This window comes from Dromiciops gliroides, chromosome 3 (assembly GCF_019393635.1).
Source record: "Dromiciops gliroides isolate mDroGli1 chromosome 3, mDroGli1.pri, whole genome shotgun sequence".
Lineage (NCBI taxonomy): Eukaryota > Metazoa > Chordata > Mammalia > Microbiotheria > Microbiotheriidae > Dromiciops > Dromiciops gliroides.
In genome coordinates, this window is record NC_057863.1 from 572,340,544 (window position 1) to 572,354,573 (window position 14,030).

General features: G+C 35.1%; 1 protein-coding gene across 2 annotated transcripts in view; it reads right to left on the bottom strand.

Annotated features, from left to right (window-relative positions):
* Positions 1 to 14,030, bottom strand: part of INTS6 (integrator complex subunit 6) — an 85,534-nt gene that overhangs the window by 1,285 nt on the left and 70,219 nt on the right. For both annotated transcript variants that reach the window (XM_043998479.1, XM_043998480.1), the window contains 10 exons: positions 12,094 to 12,246; positions 11,831 to 11,963; positions 10,883 to 10,977; positions 7,636 to 7,746; positions 6,180 to 6,395; positions 5,495 to 5,621; positions 4,832 to 4,974; positions 3,531 to 3,765; positions 1,858 to 2,232; positions 510 to 603 (listed from right to left, as the gene is read on the bottom strand). In XM_043998479.1, coding sequence (XP_043854414.1) covers positions 510 to 603; positions 1,858 to 2,232; positions 3,531 to 3,765; positions 4,832 to 4,974; positions 5,495 to 5,621; positions 6,180 to 6,395; positions 7,636 to 7,746; positions 10,883 to 10,977; positions 11,831 to 11,963; positions 12,094 to 12,246 — 1,682 coding nt within the window. The remainder of the gene's footprint in view (positions 1 to 509; positions 604 to 1,857; positions 2,233 to 3,530; positions 3,766 to 4,831; positions 4,975 to 5,494; positions 5,622 to 6,179; positions 6,396 to 7,635; positions 7,747 to 10,882; positions 10,978 to 11,830; positions 11,964 to 12,093; positions 12,247 to 14,030) is intronic.

A 14,030-nucleotide genomic window follows, 5' to 3' on the forward strand; every position in this document is an offset into this window, starting at 1 on the left:
CCATTGATTTTGGACTTGTATGTAGGTCAGCCAGAATTTTAGCTGCACCACTTCACTCCACTTAATTTTGAGAGGTTCACACCTAGAAACACATTCCATTCAATGTCTTATTTCTAATCACTACCATGTATGGTGATAGAACTATAAAGACTAAGAAAAATCAAAGGCTGGAGAAACAAAGATAACAGCAACAGACTGGGAGAGAAGAGGCAGCCTAAACTCTTCATGTTTGCTTTTATATATACATACATACATATAAATAAATATATATATATAAAATATAATAATAAATAAATAAATATATATATCTATATATCCATCCCATGGTTTCCAAGGAGTCTGAATGTTTTCTCTGGTGAGATTTTAATTTTTTTTTTTAAAGTGTGTATATATGGGGGTCTATGTGTAGGGTGTACACTCACATGCCAAAATACTCTATAGTATATTGATTACATGCTAGACAGTCATTTTATAATGTTTGACAGTTTTGTTGTTCCAAGATTATATACCTTGATGCTTCTTTAATGACATTCTGCAAAAATATTAGTCTTGTTTGCAAACTGCCTTGCACATGCTTCAGTAATGTGAAGATTCTTTCATATTCTGGGGAAAAAAAAAAGATGAAAAGCAGCATTTTAAATAAGAGGTTTTCATGTAGGTAACCATTTGCTAAATTATCTTTTGTAAGTACTCGTTCTACAGAGAAATACTGACACACTAAAGTATGAAGATAATCCTGTATAAAAATTTTAACAGTTTGATTTATGATTCATAATGCACACCAAACATGTGTGGTTAAGGAAAATAAATGTGAACAAGAAAGTAATTTATACAACATTAATATTTTGAGACAGCTCCTACATCAAAGTAATAAGTATAAAGCCATCAATTTTGTAGATAAGACCAGCTGAAACAAGATGTAAATAAATTTCTTTACTCAAGCATTTCTTGATCATTAAAAAAAGAAATTTAAAGCAAAACTGAGTGTGAGAGAGGGGTAGAGAACATATTTTTAAAATTCTACTTCAAATTCTATGCATAAGGATTTGGAAGGTTCAAATGGTAGGCATTATAAATTTCTTGAGGGCAAGAATTACATTGTTTTCATTTTTGTACCTCCCAAAGTTTTACAAATAGCAGGTGCTCAATAAATGTTTATTTTGGTGCACTGGATAGAGTAATGGGCCTTGAATCAAGAAGACCTGAGTTCAAATCTGGCCTCAGACATTTACTATAACCTGAGTAGGTCATTTAACCTCTTTGCCTCAGTTTCCTCAACTATAAAATGGGAATCATAGTATCACCTATCACAGTTGTCAAGAGGATCAAATAAAACAATAACTACAAAGCAAATAGCACAGTGCCTGGCACAGAGCAGGCATATAATAAATGCCTCCTTCCTTTCTCACACATAGCTGTTAAGCTCCTACACAAACTCTATCCCTATGCTCATGTTTAATTATGGTATTCAACTTCAATGGACATTTATTAAATGTGTGTGCGTATCACTGTGCTATGGGAGACACAAAAATTAAGTAACACAGGATGTTGGCCCTAATAGAGCTGACAAGCATATAAGCACTATCCTAGGCACAAGTTAACTCTCAATAAATGCTTGTTCAGTGCAAAAATCACAGTTCTGCTAGTTATGTCTGCACACTGGGAGAGGAATTTCAACTCCTGGAGAGATGACTATGCAGTCAAAACAGAACTGAAAGAGCACTGAAAGTCATTAAGCACTGACTCAAAAGTTGTCCAATACTGAGGGAAATTTAAGTCTATATCACTAGTAGATGATACTCCTCTTTGGCCACATAAAACAATCCAATCTGAGGTATAACTATACTAAGCACATACTTCTTCCTGGCTTTCGAATTTCCTTCATTATTTGTGCTTTTAATTCAATGTTGACCTCTTCATGGCTTCTGCAATGCATCATTTTTTTCCCTTTGTTGAGTGAAGATGCTGGTATGTTATCCTCAGCACATTGTTCTTTATCTCTTGGTTCTTCATGATTTTCTAAAAATCCACCCACAGTAAGGTCATTAGTTCCTAAATGATCGTGGCCAAGAGCCTCTGTGTGATTGGTTGGTCGCTCCAGTAAACTGACTGGAGAAGAGGATGTTGAAAACTCAGAATCCATGGCATTTGGTGCAATGTCTGATGACAATTGGTCTGCAACATGATTCTCAACCACATCATCCACTGCCATTTCATTAGTGGTTTCTGAAGCTAAAAACAAAGATATAAGAGATGATAAAGACAGGGCCAAATGAGAAAGATGTTATCTAAGTAAGACATGAAACTAACTCCTGTACAACTACAAATGAATGGGTGCTCTTGTTTTCTTTCAAGTGAATGAAGAGGCAGTGGCTTCTAATTTCTGTCATGAACCCATGCTCATAATTAGTTTTTATATGGAGTCCTTTGATTATTTTGCCTTAGCGGAACATGCTTATTCATGGCATCTGCTGCACTCAAGAAGGACCACACCTTGCCTCTCTCATTCTCCCCACATAACCTATCTCAGGCATGCTAAGGAACAACAACTGGGCTTCACCAGCCATTATGATTTGAAAATAACAGGTGATATTATGAGGCTTAGAAAGGGAGATGGTTCAGTGTCCCAGAGTGTCAATCCCAAACTCTGCTCTTACTACCTGCCTGACTCAGGCAAATTCCTTGACTTCTCTCAACTTCAGATTCTTCCTCTATAAAAAAAAGGATTTGGAAGAAATGGACTCTTGAGGTCATTGCCATCTCACAATTTATGCCTTTAATTCTGATTTAAAAGGATCCATGCCAATCACATACACTGTCTGGTTCTGTGAACCAATGGATAAAATGCTGGACCTGGAGTCAAGTGGACTCGAGTTTAAATCTTGCCTCCTGAACATTTTAGTGAGGGTCCAGGTCTGTCATGTCACTTCTCTGGGGCTCCAGTTTTCTCATCTTGAAAACCCTACCTGAGGGGCGGCTAGGTGGCACAGTGGATAAAGCACCGGCCCTGGATTCAGGAGTTCCTGAGTTCAAATGCGGCCTCAGACACTTGACACTTACTAGTTGTGTGACCTTGGGCAAGTCACTTAACCCCCATTGCCCCCCCCAAAACCCTACCTGAAAGCTAAAGCTACAATGAAATAATCCACATAATATGCACTGCAAACCTTAAAGTGTTATATAAATGGTAGCTATTATTTTTATTCCCAAATTTATCATTTAAAATCCCCAAATTCAAACTGTACCACACTGTCTTTACTTACAAGACTCACTTTCTCTTGTATATAGGTTTAGAAATTGCCATATTCTATAGAGCTACAATTATAACGTTTGAATACCCAAGTGCTCATTAAATTATATCCTTGTGGAAATGGGGGGGAAAAAATTAACATGCACATTGACAAGTAAAGTCATCTTTAGAAATATCTGACTCCAAATCAAATCACTATAATATACAATAAGAGATAACTAAAGAGGAATCAAAAGACAAAAAATAAAGTAGAAAAAAGGGATCAAAAAGTGTAACAAACTTTTGTGAAGAGGAACAGGCTTAATAAGATCTGGCTGTGCTTGTGCAGTAGGTACAGGAGGCCCTTTTCCTCCAATATGATTATTTGCAACAGGAGGACTCTGCTGCCTTCCTCTCAGAAGTGGAGACATACAACGGCGTCTTTTGGGGATCCCTTGCATATTTGGTTCTCCAGGTCGTTTGTGTTTATTCTGAGGTCCAGATACAAATTCATCTGCTTCATCTATCATCATACCCTATGAGTAAAATTAAACAGTCAGTCAGTCAACAAGGACTTACTAAGCAACTACTCTATGCCAAACACTGTGCTAAGTGTTAGAGATACAAAGAAAGGCAAAAGACAGTTCCTGTCCTTAAGGAGCTCAGTCTAATGGAGAAGACAGCATGTAAACAAAACTATCTCATAATTTATAATGGAGCACATCTGGCAAAATCAAGGTTCCAATTAAAAATACACACTATACACCTGGAAGACCACTTACTACATATTCAATAATCCAATCCAAAAAAAAAAATCATTTACTTAGTCCTCAGATGAACAAACTAAGATAAAATGGAAAACTAAATACCTTTACATTCACTTTAGTTTAAGACAATGAATGCCAGTAATTCTCAATCATGCCAATACTCTAAGAGTTAGAAAATATTACTCCAATATGGATAAAATGCTATATTAAGGAAATGAGGAAGGCAGAAAGGTATAGAATTTTTATGCTTAATTTATGAAAAGGTATTGAGAAACAACTAAAGAGACTGAATACAAAATAAAATTTTTTAAATTTCCCAAATGACAGTTAAAAAAAAAATTGGAGAGAAGTCACTATAATGGTTTTGAAACGGATTTATTCCTGGGAAAACATATAGAACTCCTAATTAAAGAATTCATGCTAAAAATACATGAAACATACATGGCTTCTTATTTTGTTTTAGAAAGCAAAGGTTATTGGGTATGAGGAGACAGGAGGTAGAACTGGAGTTTTCCATTCATGCTGAAATCAATACTGATCTGTGGGTGTTTTTTTGTTTTGGTAAACAAAAAGATCTTCAGTGTCAGATTTTGTCCAGATTGCTACACTAAACATTGGTTCATTTTATTAAAAAGGAAAAGAATGAAGTGAATCAAATCAAACTTCTGCCTGTCTTTTAAAGTATGCATCACTATATAGCTTCATTATTGCTGTTTTAACTTCTGTAATAAAATTACCAACTTTTGTTCATGTTCCAGAAATTATTTTGAAATTATGCTTAAATTTACTTTTTAAAATGACTCCCAGTCATATTAAGGAAGACTTTAAAAGTTACCTTTTTGTCTAGCTTGAAGGGGTTCCCAAATGTATGTAGCCTTCGAGGCTGGTCAGGGTCAAGTTCTCTAAGAGGAGAGGGAATCTGTTTGAGGTACTCTTGGTAATTCCCCATTTGTGCTATAGGAACACTGTGCACTTGATCTAACAAAACAGAACCAAAAAAGAAAATTCTGCTAAATTAATTTCATCAGACTGCATATATAATCAGCTATCAAACTATCATCAGAATAAATTCCATCTGAAATTATTAGTATGGAAATAAAGTCTTTAAAATGTAAAATATGTTGGAATAATTTCTATTACAAGCAATTTTGCTCAAGGTTTTCAGAGTCCTATAAATATTCACTGGTATGGATTGAAGTCCAATGAGAAATCCTACTATGAAAATCCATTTTTCTTCCATTATACCTTATATCAACACAACTTTCTAGAAACAAGCAACAAATGTTATTTAGTAAAAAGGAGAAAATGCCCCTTGATCCATGACTTGATCTTCCCATAAATACTGATGTTCTATGGTATTAATGGTACTTCAACAGCATCACAGAGTGCCAGTCTTTATCAGGGAAAATATTCTAAAACCTAACTTAGGCTTGGTAGTAATGACATCATATTTGTCTGAACCACGAAGGAAATACAAATAATTCATCAGTAGTCTAACCTTCATCTTGACCTTTAAGATATTTGCGGGTTGTCTTCAAAAGATTAGATCTCATCCTCGTTAAGTGATCCAAAAGATTTCGTCTGGGTATATCATAAGCATTTCTAAAGGTCTGCGGCTTCAAATCCTAAGGTTAAAGTATTAAGAGGGAAAATTTAAATCAATACTTTCACCAATGTAATAGAAATACAGTAAACTCTCTTATCTGTGAAATGGTCAGAGAACACAATATTCTTACTTAACCAGTTTAGCTGGAAAAAAAGGGGGAATAACCTTCTAATAATCAGTCACACAATAATGGAATGGGTTGTCTAAAGGAATAAACTTCCACCACTGGAACTGCTTGAGTAGAATTCGGGTGACCACTGGTCAGAAGCCTTTAGGGCATTTTTAAGGTCTTTCTACTGCTACATCTTACAAAATTATGGTTAATGGAGGAGCTCTATGCTAGATATGAATTATCAATTCTCAAAGAATCAGAATAAATTATTTCAAACACAAATGATGCTAACCTTTGATAATTCAGAAAATATTTCAGAAGTGTGCAGTGCCTCAGGTCAACATTTATGAATACGTTATTTCCCTAACAAAGTTTTGATAGGCAGAAGGTCAGATAACAGAGAGTTTATTGTATTCGACAACAAAGGAGCATATTTGAGGTGGTACTATGATGTACAACAATTACCTTATTCAGCAAAGCAACTTGGAACCCAGTGTATTCCTTCATGTTGAGGTCTAGGAGTCTGTGAGGAACTTCCTCATTAATTCCCTGCAGCAGATGTTGAAAATCTTTCCTATATGCCATTGACAGACTGTGTGACCGGCTTCGGACCTTAATTCCAGTTTCCTGCACTACTTTTTTGCCTACAGATCCGATGACTCTATCAGATTCTATTTTGGCCTTAATTCAAAATAAATAGAAGTTGACATGATATATTCTAAACATTTTAATCAGATTATAAAAATAAGTTTTAAATCTTATGTAAAAGATTCAGTAAAAATGTGATACACTATGAAAAATCACATGTAAGAAACAAAAATCTCATTCACATGGTTATGTATTACCACAATTCTAAGTCATCTGAGCATGGTAAAATTTCACACAGAGGAGCTGAATTCACTACATAAAAATTTTTTATTTCTTAAGACTCCCATGTAAACATCTACTACACTACACTATGGTCGCTATAAAGTGTCACTGAACCATACACAATAATGTAGAATCCCACTCAGGAGTGATGAGAAGGTAGGGGGAAAAAATCTCACTAATAGATACTCAATATGACTTCTTATCCCACACAATAAAGTTTTTAGACATATACCAAAAAGCAGAGAGTGATATAGTTATGTAAAGATTATTAGAGAGAGAAAAAAAGGCATTAAACAGAGGAATGATTTTTTAAAAAAAACAGAAGCAAATAGTTTCTTGACTTTTCCTAGTGGTCCATCAGCATTTTAGTCAACAGCCAATTTCCAATGGGAAATGTCCAGTTCCCAGCTGTCAGAAGTCCTAAGCATGTACTACATTTCATAGCACACTAATAATTTGGCAAGATAAAGTATCATTTGTTGACTGTTTTCAGTCCCTACTTAACTGACACAGTATCTTCATTTACTTTGAATTATGGCCATTATGATAGAACTTACTGTTTTGTTTTTTTAGTGTGCCCAAGAAACTTTAAAAAAGAAAAAAGAAAACCCATACATTTTAATATATGGAAAAGAAAATACTAATACTACTTCCAATAAAAAGAAACAAGCCCCAACAAAAACCTCAAATCAAACAAGCAATGTCCACATCAAAGAAACCACCATGAGAGATCAATTATGATTTCACAAATAAGGAATTATAATAAAACCCTAAAATAAGACTATAAATCCAGTGCATACAGACCACATGTACATAATCTTATCTAAGATTTATTCCATGAATGATTTCTCATTTTCTTATAAATTTTAAAATTACTTAAATATAAAACCTTTTTATATCTGTTTGGGATCTAAGTACTGAGCTATCCTAATGATAAATGAATTTAAGTGAAGCCAAGCTGTCTGAATCAGTAAGACCGGCTCCAGTCTTAGTCAATGTCTTAACCCCCAGTTCAAAATTCTTAATAGTGTCCTATCTAATGATACATTACCTGTTGACTCAATTTTTTGAGGTATGAAATGACACTATAACTAAGTCCATACTCCACACTGTCTGCTATAAGGTTAGGTGCTCCCATCATTCTAACAGCCTTCTTCAAGGGCTAAGAAGGGGGGGGGGGGGGGAGGGAAGAAAAAAATAATTACTCAATACTGAATCTTAACTTACATTAAAATATTAAAAAGAACTTTTATGACAGTTATTGGATGAAAAGTCATGTCTGAAAACTTACAGCCGTTTCTTTTCCCCTTCAAATAATACCATAATTGAGAAAATGGAACTACATTAGCATTAATAAAAGGTAAGGTAACAAGATAGCCATTTAACTATTTAAAAGACATAACTATTGAGGACATTATAAAAGACAAATCATTAGTCCTGATTTCATTGTTTCAGTTATGTTTCACTTATATACAGAATAATTAAGCATTGTTGAGTTGTGTCCAACTCTGTGTGGTTTACCATTTCTTTCTTCAGTTCATTTTACTGGTAAGTGACTTGCCCAGGGTCACAAAACTAGGAAGGGTCTGAGTCCAGATTTGAATTCAAATCTTCCAGACTTCAGGCCTGGCGCTATATTCATTGAGCAACCTAGCTGCCTGTAGGTTAACTCATTTGATTTGGATAATTTAAAATTATTAAGCAAGACAGCTTTGTTTTGTTTTATAGTCATAAATTACATCATGACCTTTACTGGTCATGAAAACACACAAATTGATAAAAGGGAGAGAATGGTGCTGGATCTTAAGACAAATCCACCACTATTACTAAGGGGTTTATATATCAGTGCTCTTCCTACCCCAACTCCTACTCTTTCAAATTATCCTGTATCTAGAAAAATACTGCTTTCCTTCTTGCTCCTACCTCACACGCCCCTCCCCGCCCCAGGGGAATAGAAACTTTAATGCTTTTTTTTTTTAACTTTTGTCTTCCCAGAGCCATAGTATAACTTGCAAATAGTAGGCACTTAATAAATGCTGGTCGAAGGACAGAACATTACCAATGATAAACTGTTAAACTCACAAAACTTGTTAAGTACAATCCTTTTTATTCATGTCTCTCATTCTCAAGCATACTCTTTTACAATCTTCCCCTAGATGGGATGGCCTAAGAGTCACCAGGGTGGAGGGTGTTCATAAGACCTAGGCATGAATCATGCTTCTGACACTTATTAGTTCACTGTACCCCTGAATAAGTTATTTGACTTGTCTAAGCTTGTTTTCTTTTTCTTTTTTTTTTTTTGACAGGGCAGTGGGGGTTAAGTGACTTACCCAGGGTCACACAGCTAGTCAGTGTCAAGTGTCTGAGGCCAGATTTGAACTCAGGTACTCCTGAATCCAGGGCTGGTGCTTTATCCACTGCACCACCTAGCTGTCCCCTAAACTTGTTTTCTAATCTGTAAAGATGAATGGTTGTACTACCTACGTCAAAGGGCCATTCTGATGGTCAAATGAGACCATAAGTAAATCATTTTCAACCTTTGAAGTACGATATTCAGGGGGCAGTGAGGTGGCACAGTGGATAGAACATCAGCCCTAGGTTCAGGAGGACCCGAGTTCAAATGCGGCCTCAAACATTCAACACTGATTAGCTGTGTGACCCTGGGCAAGTCACTTAACCCTCATTGACCCACAAAACAAAACTAAACAAACCATAAAGTACTATATGCAGGTTTAAAGTACTATATGTGGGTGAACCATCATTAGGACCATGTCAACTTCACAGAAAAAAGAATCAAGTAATAAACTCCATCAAGAATTCCTTTCATTTTCACCTCAATCCACCTATTGCCTTTATATTGCTAGCATTTGACTTGCTAGCACATGGTAGTATGTTTTTAGCAAATAGTTGTTAATTCAATTCACCCTTCCTTTACAGCTTTTGGGATCACAGCTGTGCCGACTCCTAAATCTCTATCTTCAGGTCTGACCTCTCACTTGCACAATTTCTTCCTCTCCAACTATCAACAAGATACCTCCACTTGGATGTCAAAATAAACATGTTAACAAGTTAATTCATTACAACGTGAGTACAAATGGCTCACATCCCCAATAACTATTCATTTAGCTTCCCTCACTCTCAGCCTTAGACTATCTGATTCTCCCCCTTCCCTGATTCTATGATCCAATTGTTTGTCTCTTAAGGATGTCTTTCAGACTGATATATTCCTCACTATTTCTAACTCTCAGACTCGTGTTCCTCTCCATTTCTCAGTCACTCAACCCTCATGTTTCACTCTCCAAAGATCTTTCATCACACTGATTCACAACTACAGCAGTGTACTGGAATTCTCTACCCTTCAAAATAGGCCCATCTTAAAATACTATTTTTGACATTTCATTTCTTTACTGTGAACTGGTCCAACTGTTCTGGAAGAGTCTGGAATGATGGAAAGAAAAGCAACTAACCTGACTCTATCCTTTGACCCAGAAATCCAATTATCCAAGACTCTGTGACAGTATTACTGAAATATTCTCAATATAAACAAATCAACTATCTGCCAACTCCCTACATGGATCAGGGGAATGGCCACATTTCCTTTGATTATGCCATTCCTTAATTTCTTCATTTGTTTAGGCTACTGAGCAGCTCCAACACTCATTTTCAAAGGCCTAATAAAATGTTTAGTATTTTGTATTAGTGTTCATTTAGGTACAATTTTTAACATATCTAAAATTATCTATAATAGAATTCCAGCTAGGAAGAATTTAAATTCTCATTCTACATAAATCTCTGAGTTCCTATTTGCTATAAGTAGCTCCTTATTTATTCTGCTCAGGAAACCAAGTTCAACATATTGCCTTCCATTCTCATCTCACCAATCCTACTATGAAATTTCCTAGATAACCATGGCAATTTTGTGTAAATATAGACTGCTTTATGAAGGCTCAGACACATTCACCTGAGATGTTCTAAGGATTAACAACCTGTTATTTTCTCATTGTGGAAAGTTAGGCAAATTCTGAGACTCAGGCTTGAGCAATGTCTTCATGCATGGTAGCAAAGCTAACAACCATGAGTTGAGATTTGAACCCAAGAGCCATGACCCCAAGTCTAAAATATCAATTCACTGCAAAGTTCTGAATACTCTCCTCTTCAATTACTACACAATGATCATCTGAACAAGTGATAGTACAAAATGCTAAACAAAATGATAAACTTTTATTATAATATCTGAAACAAAGCACTAAATTTGTAATTGACCCTATAATTTAAAAAAAAAACATTTATAATCTTACCCCAAGATAGTAGGGAGGCATGGTCTTCAAATAACTTTCAAATGACTGTCTCCACTTTATGGTTGGCTTTGCTTTATGCACCTTGAACAAGTCATCTAAAAATGCATAACATGTAGAAACCACCATTGTTCAGTATTTAGAAATACGAAAGTTAACTTCAAATTTATTATTTTAAAAGCATGTACCTTTAGATTTGTAAAAAGCTAAGCCAGAAATAAGCCTGAACCAGTTACCATTCAAAGAAATTCCTGATTTCTAGACTTTTCTCTTGAAAAGACATTTCAAATGCAGACTAAAATATGGGAGAACGTTCTGAATGTAATCTAAGGTTTCAAATGAAATTTTGTAAAAGAAAGATAGGGCTATAAATATACAGTGAAAACCCATTATAATACATCACCAAACATTGCAGATCTAGATATAACAGATCCCAGGAGTTACCAACATGAGGGAGAGGGTTCGCCACAGAATATACATAACAGTGCTGAAACCACCATTATTTAGCCTGAGACGATTGTAGGGGTAGAAGGGGGTCATCTCTAATAGTTGTGCTGCTTAGCATCAATATTAGAGGTGTCTAGAAGCCAACAATTTTGAATGTTTACTATATCATTATTTTGGGTCAAATAACACTTTGCATTTTCTGTCAGAGAGAAAATAAGGCAGTTAAATTCATGCAAAGAAAAACATTTTCAAATTAAAGTACATACACATATGTAGACATAACGTATAAACCGTTTAATTTTAGAAAGATACAAGCAATTGCTATGAACATCCTTTGATTAACTGATTTTTAGTAATGTATACAGTTCCAAAGGATGACCGGGTTAACATTAGAAGATAAATTACTAACAGAAACAATTCTAAATTATTAATATAAACAACTCTCAAAATTTATTTTTCAAAACTACTTTTTCCATACACTGAACTACAGGAAATTTTACTTACCTAAGAGAGGAAGGAGGACTGGATAATTATAAGGCATCACAAATAAATTGACACAATTCAATGCTGTACTAGCTTTCAAGTAACCAAAAGGATGACCAAGTTCACTATATTTTGCACTATTGCTCACATATACCTGTTAAAAGAGTCATAAAAACTTGATAAAACTGATAAACATTGAATTTAAACATCTACTAATGATTCATCAATTAAAAATTTCTAAAATTTAGAATTTATTGCTAAATCATTATAATGTTTTAGCTTACCTGCCAACAGGTTTGAGGGGATTTCCTTTCCAGGATAAACTGGGTCAGTGGTGAAGGTTCTAATTCATATTTGTCAAAAGGCAGTTTATCAATAACCATTGGTTCACAGTCAGTACAAGAAAACTTCACTATAGGGTGTGATGTCCGAGGTGGCTAAACAGAAAAATATAACTATCATCATGGAAACACTTTAACTCTTACCCATTCTCCATGAAAATATATCAAGAACAAGAAGGCCACATCAGCTATAAAATAATGAAGTTGGAGTGGATAGGCACTGAAGGTCCCTTTTAGCTCTAAATCTATGATCAATCTTAAAATTTACTTATGACATAAACTGCATAGCCAAAGGAATAAAGATATTATTCCTTTCTACTTCCAAACATTAATAATTCATTTCTGTCCCCTAAAAATCCCAGTATAAGAAAACTTACATTTCACAGAAAAATCTTTTTAAAATTTACATAGGGGCAGAGGGGGAATACTTAGTGTTATTACATTAAAGAAATTACTTTGTCTGGAATTATAGTCACAAAGATGACTATAATTAATGACTATATTATAGTATATATTTATTAGCAATGAACAATTTAGTTGGACAACAACGTGGTAAATATTATTTGAGGAACACCCCCCTCTTCAGTAATGAAAACCACAAAGCAAAATTTGTACTATTTGTGTGGTGGAAACACCTGTCTCAATCAGGAAAACAGAATCCAAGTGTCAAGTCCTCCAAAATGATTAATTTTTTAAGTATTTGTTCCTAATGAAAGTCCAAAACAGTTTTGTTTTTTTAAGTGAGGCAATTGGGGCTAAGTGACTTGCTCAGGGTCACACAGCTAGTAAGTGTTAAGTGTCTGAGGCCAGATTTGAACTCAGGTACTCCTGACTCCAGGGCCAGTGTTTTATCTACTGTGCCACCTAGCCGCCCCCAAAACATTATTTTTAAAGGCATTTTTGAACTACTATGAAAAAGCCCAATAAATCTCTCACTGTAATTAAAAACCCGAAATGATCAAAAATATTTCCTAAACTAACAATTTTCTACAAACAATTTAAGTCCAACTTAAGACATGGACTATTATTCTCAAAGGTAGTAAATATACCTAACTTGGCATCTAAAACAAAATTATTTTCCTGAGGCATATAAAGGCACTGACTTTTCCTTCAAGCACACTGTTTTATAATAAAACAGACTAAATAATGTATTTTCTATTTTAGTGCCTAAACATCTTCAACATCACTTTCCCCCACTTCTAATAAAACTGACAAAACTATGTTTCTGGAAGGCAAGATTAAAGCATCTCGTACGTAGCAGGTACTGAATAAATTTTTTTCTAATACAGAAACATAAAACATCTTCCTGCCTCAACTCCCCTCCTTACTCTCAAGCAGTATCATCTTAGTTCTTGTAGTGCCTAAGAATGTTTGTTCATCTAGACCAAGCAAAGAGAAACAAGTTGCTCTTATTTGATGATCTCCTAGATTATCCTGAGTACCCTATCTCCCAACCAGTCAGTCTTCTATCCTTCCCATCCTTGTCTGGTGCGCGCGCACACGCGCGCACACACACACACACACACACGTTACAACTCTGCCTGGATGTTGCTTTCAATAGAGGAAGACTTCTAAAACCAACCCAGTCATCCTTTCCCATTTGGGAACCTCCAAGTTAAAATCTTTTCCATCAATACAATCTCCATTTTCCTAGTCACTTAGCTTTGACTTACACTTGTTACACTTCCTAGGTCACTGTATTTAGATATTAAATGCTCTAAAATTTTTTGAAACACCGTTCCTACCTTTCCAATCCTTCTACCAATGTCTGCATTACTTTGTTTACAGACTACTGTAATAGCTTCCCAACCTCCAGTCCCCTTCTCTTTTCCCTCCCAATAATTAACATACAAAATCCTCCGGCTTAAAGAGATTCCCCC